The sequence below is a fragment of the Panicum virgatum genome, chromosome 5K (assembly GCF_016808335.1).
Source record: "Panicum virgatum strain AP13 chromosome 5K, P.virgatum_v5, whole genome shotgun sequence".
Lineage (NCBI taxonomy): Eukaryota > Viridiplantae > Streptophyta > Magnoliopsida > Poales > Poaceae > Panicum > Panicum virgatum.
In genome coordinates, this window is record NC_053140.1 from 20,056,741 (window position 1) to 20,076,534 (window position 19,794).

General features: G+C 42.4%; 1 protein-coding gene across 3 annotated transcripts; it reads right to left on the reverse strand.

Moving 5' to 3' along the window:
* Positions 1 to 9,558: 9,558 nt before the first annotated feature.
* LOC120706872 (2,3-bisphosphoglycerate-independent phosphoglycerate mutase-like) lies at positions 9,559 to 15,553 on the reverse strand. Of its 3 annotated transcripts, XM_039991617.1 has the most exons (11): positions 15,169 to 15,356; positions 14,988 to 15,137; positions 14,695 to 14,868; positions 13,297 to 13,424; positions 12,624 to 12,774; positions 12,316 to 12,519; positions 11,809 to 12,233; positions 10,733 to 10,925; positions 10,566 to 10,661; positions 10,270 to 10,425; positions 9,629 to 10,167 (listed from the first exon to the last, which is right to left on the reverse strand). In XM_039991617.1, the coding sequence occupies exons 1-11, from the start codon at positions 15,262 to 15,264 to the stop codon at positions 10,003 to 10,005; spliced, it is 1,938 nt and encodes a 645-aa protein (XP_039847551.1). In that variant the 5' UTR covers positions 15,265 to 15,356; the 3' UTR covers positions 9,629 to 10,002. The 3 variants fall into 3 exon arrangements, with proteins under 3 accessions (XP_039847552.1, XP_039847551.1, XP_039847553.1); XM_039991618.1 differs by lacking the exons at positions 14,988 to 15,137; positions 15,169 to 15,356 and adding an exon at positions 15,395 to 15,553 and having other exon boundaries at positions 9,559 to 10,167; XM_039991619.1 differs by lacking the exons at positions 14,988 to 15,137; positions 15,169 to 15,356 and having other exon boundaries at positions 14,691 to 14,810.
* Positions 15,554 to 19,794: the final 4,241 nt, after the last annotated feature.

The following is a 19,794-nucleotide window of genomic DNA, read 5'->3' on the forward strand; positions in this document are numbered from 1 at the left end:
TACCTAGGGGGTTATATATAGGCATCCGCAAACGTGAGACAAACGGTGCGCCCTTCCTGAACATATGGCCACTTTGGATTCGTGTAGAAGTACTTCCACCAGGTGGTCCACTAGCAATCCAGCTCCACAGGAACGGTAACTAGAGTTACAACAAAACCTTGCTCCATTAAAGTTACACTATTCCCTCTAACAATTGTCACTCTTACTGCAGATTAGTGCAATTGTCGAATCCAATACACACGGTACCCGCAACCCAAAGGAGACCAGGGTGCGGGGCCTTCTGGGCAAGGAGGTGCACATGGAGCACGTCTTCTCTAAATATGTATGGTTCAACCTGTCTATACATCGCCCGTAACTACATACTTGAGCAAAAAACAATTCATAAACTGCACTACCTCATGCAAATCCTCATGTAGGTTACTTGATTGAAGCAATCTCCGATTCAGAAGAAGAAGAATCGCCTCGAGACGAACGGGGAATAGGTTCCACCGTTGTAGAGGAAACACCACCGGATGCCACCCAACATGTTTCCACAGAAGGGTACATTTGTTTGAACTGCAATCCTTATGTATACAACTATGCAACTAAAACAAAAGAACTTGTCCAGCTGTCTGTTTGCTAACACAACTGCTTTACAGCCAGGAAGAATAATAATTCCAAAGATGAGGAGACACTGGAAGCGGCAAGTCCTCAAGAAAGTTGTTCCTGATGCCATGACTATGTGACCATCCTCAGTCTTGCCCATGGATCCTGGACGCGCAACGCTGGCGTACCGATCCGTTCAGCCCACCGGAGCATCGTCGTCGCCGCTGTTAGTTGCTCGTTGCACTATGTGTGCTTGTATTATTTCCATTGCGTTCTGTATAGACTTGTGGTAATATGGACTACTAGCTAGTTGTATGGATTGCATGTGATGTTTATTGTAATGTATGGACTTGTATCATTTCCCTTGCGTTCTGTATGGACTTGCATTGATCCAAATTAAGTGTTTATTGCTTTGGTTCTTTGAAACTTGGATCAAATGCACCATAAATGAGCCAGAGGTGGCCTTATATAGATTGCAGAAGCCCCCATAGCCGTTGGTAACCCACTGCAGAAAAGTCATGCGTGTCGTTTAAACCGACGTTTAATCTTCGGTTTAACCTATCAGACAGAGTAAAGAGCTGACAGCTATGCACCGACGGGTTCAAGTTCGTGGCGTCGGTTTAACCTGTCTTGAAGAGGATTTTCTCGGCTGAAAACATTCTTTCTGAGTAATTGTAGCACAAATCCAGTCCCAACGATGCAATTCCCTGCGGCTCCTGCTCCTACTACTACTCCGGTGAGCAACTTGACAACCTTGTAATTTCATTTCAAGTATTAGATATTTAGAGATTTTTAGACTTACAACCTTGTAAAAAACAAAAAATGGGGTTTTTGGGTCAGTTTGCCGTGTGCCGGGTCCATGGCACACGTCAAAGTAACCCTATGACCAGCCTAGAAAAGTTCTTTTTGCCATGTGCCGGGGTCACGGCACACGGCAAACACATACGCTTCGCCGTGTGGCAAAGCTTGGCACACGGCGAAGCCTTGTCACTTTGTCACACGGTAAAGCGGTAAGGCTTCGCCGTGTGCCAAGTCTTTGGCTCACGGCGAAGCGTAGGTGTTGGCCGTGTGCCGAGGAGTTGGCACACGGTGAACTTCCTCCAACACTGTTAGTTAAAGGCCACGCCGTTTGCTTACTTTTTTTTACTGCTGTGTGCTTGAAAAAACACACGGCGAAGAGTTTGCCATGTGCCCGAGAAATGGCACACGGCAAACTCATCCTTTGCCGTCCCAGTGGCTGCCGTCTGCGGTTTGCCGGCGGCCACCGTCAGCGAAGACTTTGTCGTGTGCCTAGGCACACGGTGAAGTCTTGATTTCCCGTAGTGACTGCAAGTCTACTGCTCCTATATTCAACGTCTCCTGATAAAAGAGCAAGCACAAGGATTGTGAGCAGAAATTTTGAAACAGATTGTGCGTGGATGCATGACAAATATCGAATACTTTTAATGTCTAATTTCATTTCTTAATAAAAATTTCACAATGGGGCTATAATGCTGAGGCAAGAGCTAAAAACATTAATTTCACAATGGGTCTCGCATGCAAAGTTTTCAGCTTCCATAGATTCATGAAGAAATAGAGGAATTAGCTTTTGTGGTTGAATTATACACAAGAAAGTTCCATGGAACGGCAAACGCTTGTGCACGTACTTAAGGCGTCTTATGGATAGATTGGAACAGAACATGTTAGGGCAAGTAGAACAATGCAGATAGTTACCGTCTTTTTGACACAAACAAACAGCTTAAACAGATAGTTTGTATAATAGGTTGTTTGTTTGGCTGTCTGCAAGGTGTTTAGGTCACCATTGATACAAAAATCATAGTGATCTAGTGTATATTTGATCCTTGTTAGCTATTTTGTTGCATACATGAGATATATAATAAGTACGGTAATAATTCGCATGACTTTTAAAATCACTACACCAAACTGGATTTGCCTTGGCGGCCGGAAGTTTCCTTAGCAGTCAAAATTGAATCGCCAAGGAATATATTATTTCCTTGGCAACTTGAAAAAACAGCCAAGAAATTATAACTTCCTGGCAGACTTTTTTTAGCTGCCAAGAAAGGTCGGCATTACCTTGATAGTTTTATTAAACTGCCAATGAAATAGTATTTTTTTTCTTAGCTGTTTTAGTGATTGCCAAGAAAACAGTGCATTTTCTTGGCTATTTTGCGGAACCGCCAAGCAAATAGTGAATTTTCTTGGCTATGCAACCGAACTGCCAAGAAAATAGTGTATTTCATTGGCTACGCAACTGGCAAGAAAACATTGTATTTCCTAGGCAATTTTCCTCCACGCCCTCCACGAGGTCCCGCATTACGCACAATGGGGACACACTGGCGACGTTGAGATTAGTGCCGTGATATTGACACGGTCGTCCACAACAAGCTAAAGCTTCACGCCGGGGAATCTATTCATTGCACGTACTATTGTGATCTGCGACATCATTTAGGATCCGCCACCGCTGCCAGTAGTCGCGCCACCGTGTGGTTGGAGTGATTAAGGTTTGGAGGTTGCTGGGTTCCAAGAGGACGGACCTATAGAGGGTTGTTGAGAGGTCGCCAGACGGGCGGTGAGGGACCTCTGCCCGGAGATGGAATTGCGACGAGATTAGCGACGACGGCGGTGGAAGGCAACGGCGGAGGCACCGAAGCAGCACTGGAGCCGAGGGAGGCGGTGTAAAAGGTTGTCCCTTAGAACACATCGTTGAATGTTGGGGGTGGTAAGTGCCGTGCCATTTATAGTAGACAAAATCGAGGTCAACTTAGATTTTCATATCTTCGATATCCTCGATTTTGATATTCTCCTAGGATTTCCGCTCGAAAAACTTCTCGCATCTCAAGGGAGTCTAGATAAAAAGCTTAGAAAAACCACTTCTACCACTATCTCTTGTTTAGAAAATTTTATGGCAAAGCATTTTCTCGAGTCAACCCCGCTCAAGGAAATGATGCACGAATCTCCGTTCGTACCATACGAGTCCATTCTCTCTGAGGTTGCAAAATCTGTTGCCTCCGAAAAGCACGACTTGAAAGTTACCCTTCACTTTTGTGAAGACGAACGATTATTGTCCCTCTTTAGTGAGTTTGAGCCTCTTCCCTTTGGCCCCGGGAAAGTTGTTCTCGAACACGATCGAGATTCAACTATGATTTCCCACGATGAATCTCTTGAGATGGAGAATCGATGGGGCATGGAATTTTGTGAGGCGCCGACTCTGAAGTCCGATAAAAAGGATTCCACAAATGAGCATGGGACCATCATCTTTGAAACACCATGCTTATTCAATGCAACTCCAGAGTCAGGCATGCTTAATGCACCATGCACACACGAGGACTACAACCACCTTATGGTTCTCTTATGCAAAACTTTCAGAAGGCTGGTTGTAGATGCATTTGTTTATCATAAACATTGCAAATTTCGTGGGTGCACCGTGGCACTAATCTTCTAACTAGCTGTAACAATTGGCGGTGAAATAATGACACATCACAAATGATGGCTAGAAGATCTCTCATGGTCTAGCTTATGACCACAAAAACAAAGCACTGCCGGGAAATAGTCCGGATTCTCATTTATTTATTTTCCTTCAATAAAAGCAAGAGCATGCTCTAGGATAAAACTTTCCTTCAGGTATTTTTGGTCGCTAACCATTTCAGGTGAAGATTGAAAAGAACGAAGGATAGTTAATGCCTATGAACATGAGAGTTATACTGACTACAATACCTCGATGTGCCTTGGTGGAGGAATGACTACAGAAGGAGACTTGAAGTCCACACACTTGAGTTTTGTTGCCCAGCAATGCAAACTTCAAGTGTGGGGGATGTATGTGAGTACCCCGAAGTAAGTTCCTTTCATGTCAGTCCATATCTTATTGCTTGGTGTTAGTTCCTGCATCTTGCTCTACAAATAAAATTCAAAAAAAATATCAGAGGAGTTGCCATGGTGGCAATATTGAGTTCTCATCAACAAAACGCCATGGTAAGTGCTCTCAATGTCTTGCTTTTGACATTAAACAAAGCCCTGCACCAACAAAACACCATGGTAAGTGCTCGCCAGAGTAAGTCTTATGGTGAGATTAATATTTAGTTTGAATAAATTCTAGAACTCTCTGGTTCTTAAAACCAGCAGAGCTATTATTTCGTTTCCATTATCTCGTTGAATACAACACCATGTACAAGTACAAGTGTGGGGGAGATCTCTCAAGATCATCATTGTCATACGCATTCGAGATCAACCACAGATGCATCGCACAACATCGTCTGTACCAACATGACAAGAGACAAGGCAAGGACACCAAATTCAGCCAGCCACCTAGTGGTTTGGCTGAATCACCATTGCCTTGATCCCCACCTTCTTAAAAAGCGATAGTATGTGCATCCTCTACCTCTCAACTCTCTTTGATTCATGAGTTTGAATGACTTCTAAATCTGACTCACTAAAATCAAACTCAAAATGAATCAGTGTATCCGCCTGCTCTACATGTTTCCTATGGTTGGCTTGCATATGTTTTATTCCATGCTTATCACCTTGATACTTGTGAACAAAAAAACCCTTAAGAAAACATGCTTATCTAAGTAGTTGATGTTTGAGATATGATTTAAATGATATGATCTTCGCTCTTTATTGTTTAAGTGCTTGGGAATTTTATTTAAAAATTTGAAAAACCCCTTGCAAAGCTCCTCTTTAATATGCCAAAAATACTACCAACGCCATGTGATGATGTATCTTGAAAACCATGTACACATATGCTGCTTGGTTTGCATTGAGTTTTGTCAAATTGTTGTGACCCTTGAGAGAATTATTTTTATGCTTTCATGATCAAAATTTACGTGCACACTTTATACCCCTTGCTATGCTTCTTTGAGAAGTTAGCATTGTACCATCCATCCATTCCACAAAATAAATGCTCCACTATATGTGTTGGTTTCTCTCTCCAATTTTTGTTAAAAAAAAGAAGAGAGGCATGGGCTATCAAATAAAAGTATGGACACATGAAGGTCCAAGTATTGAAAAAAAAGAAATAAAATATATGGACACATGAAGGTCCATGATGAAAGAAAAAACAAAAAGATAGCTATGCTCTCAAAAGAATTTATATATAGAGATCATACAAAAGGAGTTTCCATTCCATCCACCATAATCCATTCACGTGCACATCTTAATCTGATTGTATAATTTGTTTTTCTCTTTGGATCCAGTTTTTGACTTTGCAATACATGTGATATAAGTATGTCTTATCATTCATACCCTACCTTGAGCCCCAAGTATAGCCAACACTAGAAGTAGGATGAAGAAAAGGTAAGTCAAATGCCTTGGTAAGGACATATATACATTGAGCGATATGAGAGAATCAAATGAGGAGCTAAGCAAGGTTTATTTTAAAAACTTATTGAAAAAATCCCAAGCTACTTGACATGAGGAGGATAAGTGATTTGATTCAAGATCATTCTATCCCTCAACTACCCAAGATGACATGATAGACACTTCAAAGTTCACAAGTGCAAAGTATGGTTTGGAATAATTCTTATGCTCACCTCATACCTTTGGAAGTCATGTTCCACCTTAGTCCTTTCTGCTTTACTCGAGACGAGCAAAGGCTAAGTGTGAGGGTGTTGTTGACGGCTGCTAAGTACCAAATCTAGGCCGTCAACTCCTGCATAAATACATAAAATATAAACATCAATATAGTGGTAGGAGTTTATTACTGACCATTTCCACGAGTGTTGGTAAATATTTGTATGCAGGTGAATTGAGGGAGAAAACACACTTCATGAGCAGGGAAATACACTTCCCAGATCAAGACAAAAGGCACAACCAATCAGAGAACACGATTCAGACTCTATAGGATCAAAACAAGCCTAAAGACCAAAACAAAACTGCTTAGGACAGGCCATGACTCAGTGTTTGGACCAAAGGAAGGCTAGGACAGCCCACCAGAAGAAGATTGGGGGCGGTTGGTGGCAGTGGGCCGTCGGCCGACCACCTTGGTCGGCCGACCAGCCCACTGCACCAACCGACTTCAATCTTCGATGTGGCAGCTCCTCATTGATCCTAGATGTCGGTTCTTGGAGGATCACCAGCTGAAACCAACCTTGCTGCCTGTGGCTCTCTCCTATAAATATGAGAGGAGGGGGAGGGGGATAAATATGAGAGGAGGGGGAGGGGGGTAAGAATCAGCACATCCACCAAGTGCTCACTTCAAGCTTTCTCTTAGTTTAGAGTTATCTTAAAGTAGGGAGAGGGTAGATGTACTCAGGAGGGGCGCCGGTCTTCGGCGCTCTTCTCCATTTTGTACCTCTATGAGAGTGAGGGAATAGTTCGGGAGAAGTGCCGGGGTGTCGGCTCTCTGCTCCCAGCTTGTACTTCTACGAATGCTGCTACATTCTTCGGGTTTTAGTAAGTATTCGTAGTTCCTATCTCTAGTATTCTACTTGGTATAGTAGATACTAGTAGTGTTTGTAGTTGAGTGAAATCAGTTCTCTTACTCGCGGGTTCGTCGCTCTGTATTCATAGAGAGTGTTTTAGTTTGCTACGGATTGACATACGTAGTTAGATTGCAGTAGTAATCAATAGCGTAGACGTGGTGTCTAGGCTAGGGGTTATCTTTCGTTTGCCTTATATCACACGATTTGTTAGAGGTATGTCGTAGGTGGTGACAGTCTTATTGGTCCTTCGTAATCCTCCACATTCGGAAATAGCATAGAGCTATTGGCCGGAGTCGATTGGGAGACCAGTTGTAAACCGGTGCCCGAAACGAGTATTGTGCCCAAGAGATCGACTTTTTACTTAGTTATAGTACTATTTTAGGAATTCTCTCTACCCTTCAACCTATCTTAGTGTGTTTTTGGACTGACTAGAGCAGAAATTAGTGCACACAAGTTTCCTGTGGATTCGATAACTCTTGAAATACTTTGAGGTAAAAATTACAACAATATCTGTGCGCTTGCGAATTTATTCGTGACACTAAAATATCCAACAATAGCTCCGAGGTGTTGCGGGGCAACCTTGCTTCCGAGACAGGGCCACCCTAGCAGCCATGGACACCGCTGAGGTGAGGAGCAGTGCATCCTCCTCCCCGAAGTTGGAGTTCCATCACTCCATACCAACCTCGGCAGCTCGTTCTCGTGCGCAGACGAGGTAGTGCTCCCGCCGGAGCCGCCATTGTCCGCAGCCGGGAGCCCGCGACGACTCTTGCGGCTAGTCCGGAATCCGCGCCACCTCGGCGTGCTCTGTCCCTCACTCTTCGATAGTCGCCCGCATTCAACACCTGCCTCGAATCACAGCGTCCTCACGTGGCAACTTCCGACGAAGAGAGCAGCAGATATGCTGTAAGGCCTCCTTCAACAGCGTGGGCGATATCGCCGGCCTGTGTAGCTACGAGCCACAATAAAAAAAGAAAAAAAATTCCCAGCGCGCCTCGATTTCTACAGCTCCAGGAAACAGCCGCTAGCACAGCCCCATTTACATGATTTTTCGACGCCACCTCAGCCTAGGCTGGCGATATGGTCGCCTGTTGGAGGTGGCCTAAGTGGTAGCTAAGACCTCCTCCAACGATCTGAGGCTTATAACTACAGTATTCGAGGTCAGTACAATACTTCATAGTACATGGAATCCATGCACGCGAGAGAAAGCCACCTCAGACTCTAAGCGAGACTAGCGCTCGCAGGCATGATTGGCTCTCCATTTTGGCACTGTGCACTGATTAAAAAATTTATGAGCTAGCACATAAGTCACCGTTGGAGGAGGCCTAATGCTGCTTGCCAATAATTGTTTGAACTGTTATGTAGTCGCCGCACAGCCGGGAGGCCATGCGTGGGGGAGGCCGCGCCGCCGGAGATGCGCCGCCGGGGAGGCCCGCGTGCGCGGGGGAGGGGCCGCCGGGGAGGCCCTCGAGCGCTGGGAGGCGCCGCCGGGAGGCCCTCGCGCGCGGGGGAGGCGCGACCGGAGTGAGCGAGAGGTGTAGTGCTGTTTCCTGCCTCCCCGTTCAATTGTTTCTGATAGGGAGTAAAATTGTAACTTTCTAACATGTGCTGGCAAAAAAAAATTAAAACTAACAATTAACCTAACGGAAGTTAACGGAATGGTATGTAGCAGTAGAATTGTATCTTTTGATGGTAAATATCTATAATTTGATCTTTCGATGGTATATATCTAAAGTTGTGTTCTTTTAATGGTATTGATCTAATTTTCTCTATTTCCAATCGATTCTTGTCTGTGCCACAATCAATTGTTTTTGCGTGTTGTCAGTCGATTTCTATGCTCCCAATCTAGATATGTAGTATGTTTGTGTTGTTGGTTCAGGATTCAAATTGACTTAAAAATAAAATTTACTCGAATGTTAGATTTTTTTTTGAGGGCTACTCGAATGTTAGGTATGTAGTATGTTTGTGCCGATTCAATTGACTTAAAAAACAAAATTTACTCTTACGTAGCCACTCTCTTGCGTTTTTACGGAGTTTTCACTCAGAATTTTACATAGTGTTGTCCGGCACTATTTAAATTGTTGTCATATATATTTTCAATCAATTTTATGTTTCTTATTGCTTGGAGAATCCATTGATTTTCTTTGTGTTGTCAGTTGTCACCCAATTTTCATGTACTATACTTGCTACGTGGCATTTTACTATTGGTTTAAAATTCGAGTGATACAAAAACAAAATTTACCCGATTGTTAGACATAATAATTTGGTATCTTCTGACATTTGATCGATTGCAGTTTTATCCCTTTGCTTCAGTGACTCTTACCTTTCCTCTTCCCTGAAAATTCTTTTAAGTTATATATGTGCCCTTAGCAGTACGGCTTCTAAAGGAGGGTGAAATACAGACCATGCATAAGTGACGACGGCAATCAGTCGAGTCATAGGAGGTAACAATGCCTGAAAAAAGAACAAATTAAAAGGAAGGCATGATAAAGTGACTTATTTGTTCTCGGCTGTGAAGCTTACTGCTTGCCAAATGTTAGCCCAATGGGTAACAGTAGCATTTGAGCATGCACCATTCTCCGATCACAACTATGGGCAAAGGAGTACATTTACAGAGTTACAACTACTCATGGTACCGTAGAAACACAAGTTTTTTCTAGTTACCATATGTACAAATATAGTAGTTTTTTTAATACTGGAAATAGTAGTAGTTCTATGGAATTTACTCTCGGCAGGGAACCTAGCAAACAAAATACCATCCAAGAAGAGACCTACACGGTCAGATCCATGTCAAGTTTCGTCTGAGGAAATAAGTGCTACACACAGATCCATTTGTGGAGTTAAAACTTTGGGATCGTGTCCTCATATTATGATATTATTTTGGTTGCGTAGTGTAGGACAGGTGAATTGCACATTCCAAGGCACGAATGCATGATGACATGTCCATAACCGATGCATTCTCAAATCTATAGCAACAAAATTGGACATCAAGGTTGGCCAGTATTTAGTTGTGAGCAACTTCAATGAGGGTTGGCTCGTAGTCAGCAGGGGCCTCAAATCCATGGAGGTTCATCACAGTGGCAGCAACGTTGGCGAGCCCAGGGGTCTGAATGTCATTCCGAAATTTCACTCCAGGGTGCAGACCAGGGCCTCCAATGGCAACTGGGACCTGCAAGTATAACAGAGGCATTAAAAATCTGGGCAATCAACGTGAGCCTCGTGCAGGCAGGGAGACAATGAACGGCCTAGGATCTTGGGGCATTGGACTTACGGGCAGAAGGGTATGCGAGGTGAGAATTTGGATACCACCACTCTTGTCAAGCAGGGGCTTGCCAGCTTTGTTCCTTTTCACCATGTCCTCTGCATTTCCATGGTCAGCAGTGACAAGGTAAATACCGCCAACTTGCTCCACAGCATCCAAAATAATCTGTTTAAAAGAGCAGTGATTAAACTAGGCAAAAGCAAAAAGAAAAGTGCAATATAAATACGGTGAACTGTGCAATGCACCCAGATGCAGATAACGAAGACAAAAATGCATGTAAGTAAACAATAAATGATCGTTCTCACCTTAACGGCTTCATCAGCTGCCTTGCAAGCAACAACTGTGGCCTCAATATCACCAGTGTGACCCACCATGTCACCATTTGGCAGGTTGACACGTACCTGTAACAGCAATAAACTAAGCAACGGATAAATTAAAAGTCTAGTTTAATACAAACTTCAGAAACTTTTACCTGGTCAAACTTTCCACTAAGGAGAGCATCCCTGGCTTTCTCCGCGATTTCAAGCGCTTTCATCTTGGGTGCAACATTGAATGTAATACCACTGTCACTAGGAATTTCTACATACTCTTCCTTAGTTTCATCTAAGTATCCTGAACGGTTACCGTTCCAGAAAAATGTGACATGACCGAACTTCACCGTCTCACTGTTGCACACAAAATATGTTACCATACCGCCTAAGCATAAGGATGTCAAAACGTGCTGTTGTAAGCACAAGAACAATATGAAACTCAAATCAATCCAAAAAAATTGCAGCTCCAGTACAGAACATTAGCAACTTATGAGGCCACAATTAGCACAAGACCAGCAAACTAAGATCTTTGTATAAAAAAACTTGAACCTCCTATCTGTACCTTGAAGATTTCTCTATAAATGTCAAAACAAATAACGGCAATAAACAAATTATCTGTCCCCCAAGATAAAACAAACTGCCTAAATGGTTGTTTGGTCAGCCATTCCCATTTAAACAGGCATTTAGCTCGATAATTGGCTACGGTGATCGACTGTTTAGCATTTAGGTTAACACTGCATATCATGCCTCCATTTATATAGATAAATTGTCTTCTCATAATTAAAGGTTTAACCGAGATTGAATCTGCATATCATGCCTCCATTTATATAGATAAATTGTCTTCTTATATATAAAGGTTGAACCAAGATTGAATCTGCATATCATGCCTCCATTTATATAGATAAATTTTCTTTTCATATTTTAAAGATTGATCCGAGATTGAGCATGGAACTTTACAAGAAGAAACTTGGAAGGACAGAAGATTGGGGGATAAAAATGCAGAAGAAGGCAGCTGACACAATTAGCAACATATTCTCATGTGACCCTGACTTCTACTACTAAGTACTATTTTTATAAGATCAGATGCAATGAATGAGCCATGTTGCCAAAAGATATTAACAAGTATTTCTGGAACAGAGATGTATCTGAAAAAAAAAACAATTGTTTTCAAAATCAAAGTTCACAACAAGAAGTGTTTTAATATCAAGAGAAAGATTGACAAACAGGTAGTACTTGCCTGCAAGCAAATGTGCGGATGCCATTCTTCACCAAGTATTCGCCAGATGTTCTCTCTATCTCTGGTGGAGAAACAAGATAACGGCTAGGAAGCTTCAACTCACCATCATATTGAAGCATCCCAACATACCGGATTTTGGGGACACGGACACGGTCAAATTTGTCGAAGTCTGCGTACTCAAGTGCTTTTGCGAGCATAACCATACGATCAGCACGGAAGTTGATAGTGACAACTGCATCACCGTCTAATACAGGCCCAACAGCTTTGCCACTGTCATCAACTATCACAAATGGGGGCAAATACTGATCATTAGCATTCGGCTCTGCTCTCAGTGTTTTCACTGCTTCAAGTGCACTTTTGAATTTGTGGGGTGCTTCTCCAAGCACCTGGGCATCCCACCCACGTTTGACCACATCCCAGTCATTCTGAAAAGCATTAAACAAAAAAGAACTGTAAGGCAAAGTGGACAATAAACATTGATGGTTGAATAAGATGAGAAGTGTTTACCTCATAACGGTCCATGGTAACATACATCCTTCCACCACCTGATGCAATCTGTGCGTCAATACCCTTCTCTCGAAGCTGTGAAAGATCACTCTCTAGTGTCTCTACGAAACCAACACTGCTGCCATCCAAAACATCACGCCCATCGGTAAGGATGTGAACACGGATTCTTTTTGCTCCCCTCTCACTAGCACCTTTCAGAAGTAGCTGGACAGAGCCAAAAAAAAAGAGAGTAAATCTTGTGGCAAGGACAGCATCCTAAGCCATTTCTGTAACTTAACAGACCATAAATCAAGGAAAGCTTTGCAAACCTGCAGTTGGTCAAGACGGGAGTGGACACCACCATCACTCAATAACCCAATAAGGTGAAGAGTACCATTTTCAAAAGATTCTTTGATGTAGTTGAACCCATCACCTTCATAAATTTTTCCAGAGGCAAGAGCTCGATCCACGAGCTTAGCACTATATACACAGAAAAAAATCCAGCACTTTGTTAGATCAGAGATTGTGAAAGACTTATTTCTATATTTGACATGTATACAAAAGAGTTAAAATAGCATAATAAGTTAATTTCTTGATTGCTTTGTATGAAAGTGTAGAACACAAAAGTACACCGCACAAGTGAAGACAGCACAAACCAACACATGAAAGAGATCTAGTTAGCAGTTGATCAAAGTAAAGAAATAATAAATTTGTTGATATATCAATGGAACTAGAACCAATGATCAAACAAGAATACAGAGTTACAGGCTCTATTCTGGTTAAGGAGTGGAAGATGGCAAACCCTCTACTGTCCACTCTTATACCCGTGCTACACATATTTTGAATCACATATAGATTATTTGTGGCAAATATATCATTTGTATAGGCTTGGCATGTATGGGGTCAAACATAAAGTTCTGGGCATTCATGTCCCAATGAAATTTCAAACAAATCGAACATTAGTTATGACCATATTTTAAAAACTAATAAAAGCTAACATACCCTTGGGCGAAAATGCGGCCAGCTCCAAGAGCATTGTGGCCAACTTCACTGTTGCCCATGTCATCATCAGATGGGAGACCCACAGCGGTTCCATGAGCCTTCACTAGTCTCCATTTCTCTGGAGCACCCTGACATAGTGACAAAAGGGTGAATTAAAGCATGAATAATGTATACCTATACAAATCAAATTATACAGACAGAACAATCTTTCATCCAAGAGTTGTCTAACTAAACAAGAAGGTTTCATGCAAGACCAATTCATTTTTTGTTAACACAGGGACAACGATCAAACAATGAATTGTATGGACATGATTTGTAGAGCATCAGCAACCTCAACACATCACCATTTCATACAGTTCTACTATATGAAACTCAACATTAATTATTGGGTACAGATGCTTAGACCAAGCAGAAAAAGCATGCCAGTTCTGAATCTGCATATGCATAATCATTCTGGATTATGAATGGCCATTTCTTACAGCCAAAAGTATAAAAAATCACGTTAGATCCATCATCACACTCAGCTGGAGTAACGCAAATTCTGAGCACTAGCTTCCAAGTAGAAAACTAACGTGCCCAGTCCAATTGCCGACTAAACAACAGCCCAATGTTCAAAAAAGCGCTAGGCGGTATCTAGGCAGTGACCCACCGCCTAGGGATTAAGCGGGATTAGGCGTTTCAAGGCGTTTTTCTAGGCGGTACAATATAATACGTATACTTCACCATATACTCTAAAAAGAAAAGAAAAAATAAGGAACTAGTGGGCTTTGAATGGAAAAGAAAGATCCAAAACAGCCCAAATAGCCCACCAGCCCACCTCCCCCACCTTATCTTCCACCCATGACCCGTCGTCTCCCCGTCACCTGGTTCGACGCGACGACACCTCCCCGTCGTCCTCGCCGCTCGCCCTTGCCTCCTCTGCCCCGCTGCCCCTGCCTCCGCCGCCGCCGAGGTTCGTCCCCTGCCTCCTCCTCCTCCTCCTCCTCCGCGCACCTGCCTCAACCTCCGCCGCCGCCGTGCCCGTCCCCTGCCTCCTCCTCTGCCGCCGCGCCCGTCCCCTGCCTCCTCCGCCGCTGCGCGACATCCCTGCCTCCTCCGCCGCCGCAGGCCTCCTCCTCCGCGCACCTGCCCCCAACCTCCTCCTCCGGCGCCGCCCATCCTGACCTCCGGCGCCGCCCATCCTGACCTCCGCCGCCACCATGGGGCGCCTAGGGGACCGCCTACCCCCCTAGGCCAGGCAGGACCCCTCCGCCCAGCGCGTAAGCGCGCTTAGGCGGCCGCGGAATTCTGCCTTTTTGAACATTGCAACAGCCACAACCATGACATCGAATATAAAGTGCATAAAGAGGCCGGTTTGTCCTTTATAAAAAATAAAGTGTAAAAAAAGAGCCTACATACATTCTTGAGCGAGTCCATGACAGGCGTCTGCGCAACATGGATGCAATTGTACTGGTCGGCGTTGGCCTCGCCCCATCCGTCCAGCACGACGACCGCCACTGGCTTCCCCTTGGGGAGCTTTGGGTGGTCCGGTAGCGTCCACGAGAACCCCGAGCTCGCCATCACCAACGAGACCTGTCAAAATCACACACTGCCCCATCAGGGGGCGGACCCAGTATAGAACGTGGGTGTACACATGTACACCCGATATTTTTTGCAAACGAAATCGAAGTTAGTAGGCAATATATTGTAACTGGATTCAGATCGTCGAGATCCGGCAGTGGCACAGGCACCCGACCATCTCGAACGGCCGGCGGGTGGAGGTCGAGCTGCTTCGGCCGGTATGCCCCAAGCGGATCCGCAAGACGGCACCGGATCCGCAACCACCGGTGCCGGATCTGCGCACAGCCGGCGAAAAGGACGCCGGCGGCCGGCGACCAGTGCTGCAACCCCGGCGGGAAGAAAAGGAGGGAAAGGAGAAACGGGAGATCCTCGAAGGAAGGGAAGGGGTGTGCCCGCCGCCGCTCTCATCGCGGCCGAGTGGACTTCCACCGGCGAGCTCCGGCGGCGGCGAGTCGGAGGGGAGGAGTGAGGGAGCGCTGGGTTAGGTTTGGGGTGCTTGGTCTCGCACAGCAGAAGGAAAGATAAGGGGCGACCATACCTGGCGGATGCTCGTCGCCGGCGAAGGGCTGGGCGAAGACGTGACAAATGGCGCCTACGATGGCCGACTTGTCGCCGCGAGGGAGGAGAGGGGTCGAGAGAAGCGAAAGGTTGATAAACAGAGGCGCTGTTTTTCACAATTTTTTATGGGATTTGAATTCGAACACACGGACATATTCACATATATTCAGATACAAATCTGAATTCGAATTATTTCACACGGACATATTCACATATATTCAGATACAAATCTGAATTCGAATTACTCCCGTTATGAGTACGAATATATGTCGAATGAGGAGCGAGCCGGATGCTGATAATATTGAATAATAGTATTTCTTCAGATATCGACTAAAAGCAACATATATTCATATCACATATATTGTAACATTCGAAACCCATATGAGTCCAAATCTTAACTAGGTTATTTTTAACGAAGCAAATTAACAAACAGTTGCATGATATTTCTAACTTGTCACATAGATAAAAGAGATTCGATTACCTGACATTCTAACGTGCTACAAAATGGCTTCATCAAAAACACTTGCCACAAAGCTTAAATTGGAGACACTCAATTAACAATATTAAAACTTATTATATTATTGATACTTGACAAGGGCTCGAATCGATTTGTCTATTCCAGAAGGCTAGATTTAAACTAAATCGTGCTTGATTAACCAACTTAAATACAGATGACATACCATTTTGAGCACTCAATTATACAATATTGATATTCAAAATTATTACATGCATAAATATGTAGGAGCGATCAAATTATTTCTAGGTTCGAATTGGTATACTATGTCGAGTTTTTATTAAAATGGAACAAGTATAATTATTGTCAAAGTTCAAGTTTAATTCTCGAACTAGACTAGAAATAAATAAGATCCAACTCCAATAAGAGAAAAATTTTGCTACTAATTTTATATGTTATGATTTGAAATGAATTAGTTATAAAATTTTAGAAATTAAATCAAAAACTTTTTATAATCTAATAGAGTACCGATATATAGATTATATTTTTAGAAAATTTTGGTGCTAATTTATACTTTACTTAATTGAAATGAATTAGTTATAAATTTTTAGAGATAGAATGAGATTTTTATTAATATATGTATATATAATATAACTATCTGAATCTGGTATCCGACTCGATATCAGGATTATCTGACAGATATTACCCTTCTTATATCCGTATCTGAATCTGTATCAGATATTACCTCTCGTTTAGCTAGTGGGTTGAAAAATATTCATACCAAAACTTTGAATCCTGACAGATAGTTTGAAGTTTGCTTCTCCATCTCAAACTCCTGTCATGAAAGGAAAAAGATTGGCATCTTCAAAGATTACTTCTCCTGGTACTCCCTTGGAACAGTTGCAGCACAAGATTCTCTCTTCCTCTGGCCCTTGGTCCAAGACGCTTATAGATAAGGCTCAGTAGAATAGACTTGATGAGCTTCTTGAAGATCCAGCAGTCAGACGCAGCAAGAGAATGGAAAGTCAGAAAAATGGTTTCAGAGTTAACTCATGTCACATGAAAAATTGATGCACAGTCAAGCCTCCAATCTTCAAGGGACAGATCACTATTGTTTCTTGTTAAGACACATCTTTTTTACTTCCTATTTATTTCCTTTCAAGACTTTAAGTCTTTGGGTCTGTAATATTCACTCTGTTTGGAACTGCTGTGGGATGTGCTTGGGCTGTATCCCTGCCATGATGTGCTTTGCCTTTTATTATTTTTAAATGGATATCTCATCAGGGTTTAAATTGTGGAAGGTTCTTTGTTGGAATGTCTGTGGCTTGAATTCAGATAAGAAATGGAATTCTATTCGTGATAAAATCACAAAAAAGTAACTGTGACATTATTTGTCTTCAGGAAACAAAGAGAGAATTTTGATCTTCAGTTCATCAAAAAAAATTGTCCAGTGGGTTTTGATAGCTTTGAATTTCTCTCATCTATTGGTGCTTCAGGTGGCATTCTCACGGATTGGAAATCACATGTTTTTCAAGGCCACTTAGTTTTCAGCAATGACTTTGGTATCACAATGGAACTAACTTCTAAGCATAATGATTTGGTTTGGGTCTTGACCAACATTTATGCTCCTTTTACTCCAGCTGGCAAGCAACTTTTCACTAGCTGGCTAAAAAATATTCAAATGCCACAAGATCATAATTGGTTGATACCTTTATATGGCAAGAGATTTATCTGGACCAACAAACAATACTCACCCCTGTTGGAAAGGTTAGATTGGTTTTTTACTTCACAATCATGGACTAATACTTTCCCCAACACATCTATTTCAACTCTGACAATGGAAACTTCAGATCATGTACCTTGCCTCATTTCTATCAGCACTGTAATCCCAAAAGGACGGGTCTTCCGTTTTGAGAACTACCTTATGGAACATGAGCATTTCATGAGCATAGTACAACACGGCTGGTCACTGCCAACATTTCAGACAAATGCAACTAAGATTATCACAGCAAAATTCAAAAATCTTAGAAGAGTAATCAAGTCTTGGCAATCTCAACTTTCAAGTTTAAAAGCAAATATTGCAGATGTCAAGCTCATTCTTTCTTTCCTGGGTGTCCTAGAAGAATTCAGAGACTTGACTCTAATGAAATGGAATTTTAAAGCTTCGCTTGAGAAAAAACTTACTTCTCTCCTACGGCAGCAGAAGGTTTATTGGAAATAAAGAGGTACTGTCAGATGGGTAACTAAAGGAGATGCAAGCACAAAAATTTTCCATGCTAATGCCGCCATAAGACATAGGAAAAACTTGATTACTTCCCTAGAAGATTCCTCAGGTGTCAGCCATACTGCACATCATGATAAAGTTCATATCCTCTTGGCATATATAGAAAGATTGGGCCAATCTGAATTTGGGTCAATGTTGCTGGATTTAGAAGCCATTCTGCCTCAATCTATGGATCTCTCAATTCTTGAAGAGTCTTTCACTACTGAAGAAATTGATCAAGTTATTGCTTCTCTTCCCACAGATAAGTCACCTGGTCCATATGGCTTTAACACAGACTTCATCAAAAAGTGTTGGCCAATTATAAAACAAGATTTTTATAATATGTGTCATGCATTTCATGCTGGAAATATATGTTTGCAGAGTTTGAATGATTCTTATATCACCCTTATTCCTAAGATAGATGGACCCATCAAAGTGAATGATTTCAGGCATATCTCTCTTCTCAATATTTCTATGGAAGTTATCACCTAGTTGCTAGCCAACATAATACAAAAAGTGATTCAGCAATTGATTTATAAGAACCAATATGGTTTCATACAAACTAGAACAATACAAGATTTTCTAGCATGGGCCCTTGAATATCTCCATATGTGTCATCATTCTAGAAGAGAGATCATAATCCTAAAATTAAATTTTGAAAAGGCTTTTGATAAGGTTGAACATCAAGCAATGAAAAATATTATGCTACAAAAAGGGTTTGGTGAAAAGTTGCTATCTCGTCCGGTACTTTCTCGGTTCTCTTGAATGGAGTACCTGGAAAAATTTTACATTGTGAAAGAGGAGTAATGCAAGGAGATCCTTTTTCTCCTCTCTTGTATGTGCTAGCTTTAGATCTTCTTCAAATTATGATTAATAATGCTCGAGTGTAGGGCCTCTTAAACCTCCCAATCCCACTTGAACACGGCCAGGATTTCCTTGTTCTTCAATATGCGGATGATACATTGGTAATCATGGAAACTTGTCCTCAACAACTCACAGCACTTAAAAGCCATTTTACAGGATTTCTCAAATTCAATGGGTCTCAAGGTCAACTACTCAAAATCGATGCTGGCCCCAATCAACCTTGAGATAGATAGAACCACTTCACTTGCTCAACTCTTTGGTTGTGTGGTTGGTTCTCCCTTTTACTTACGGGAACATATCAGGTGCAAACCATCTCCGTGCAAACTATGAAAACTTCAATCTGAGCCATCAGATCAACATCCAAGGGGAGGGGCGCAGAGAGGTGGGAGGGGGGATTTGCAAAAGTGTGATTACCCAATCTAAGGGCAGGTCCAGATTGTAAAATTACCCAATTCCCCATACCCCTTAGATGTTGATCCAATGACTTAGATCGAAGTTTCCTATGTTTGCACGGAGAGGTTGGTTTGCACATGATATGTTCCCTTTACTTACTTAGGATTGCTTTTAGGTCTAACTAAGCCCAAAGTGATAGACTTCCTTCCTCTAGTGACAAAATGGGAAAGGCGTCTAGCTTACACTTCATCTTTTCTTTCACAAGCTGGTCGTCTAGAAGTAACAAATTCTATTTTCATAACTTTCCCAATGTTCTTCATGAGAACCTTTCGTTTGCACAAAATAGTCATCAAACAAGTGTATAGTTATAGAAAACATAGTCTATGGAGAAGTGCAGACATACACG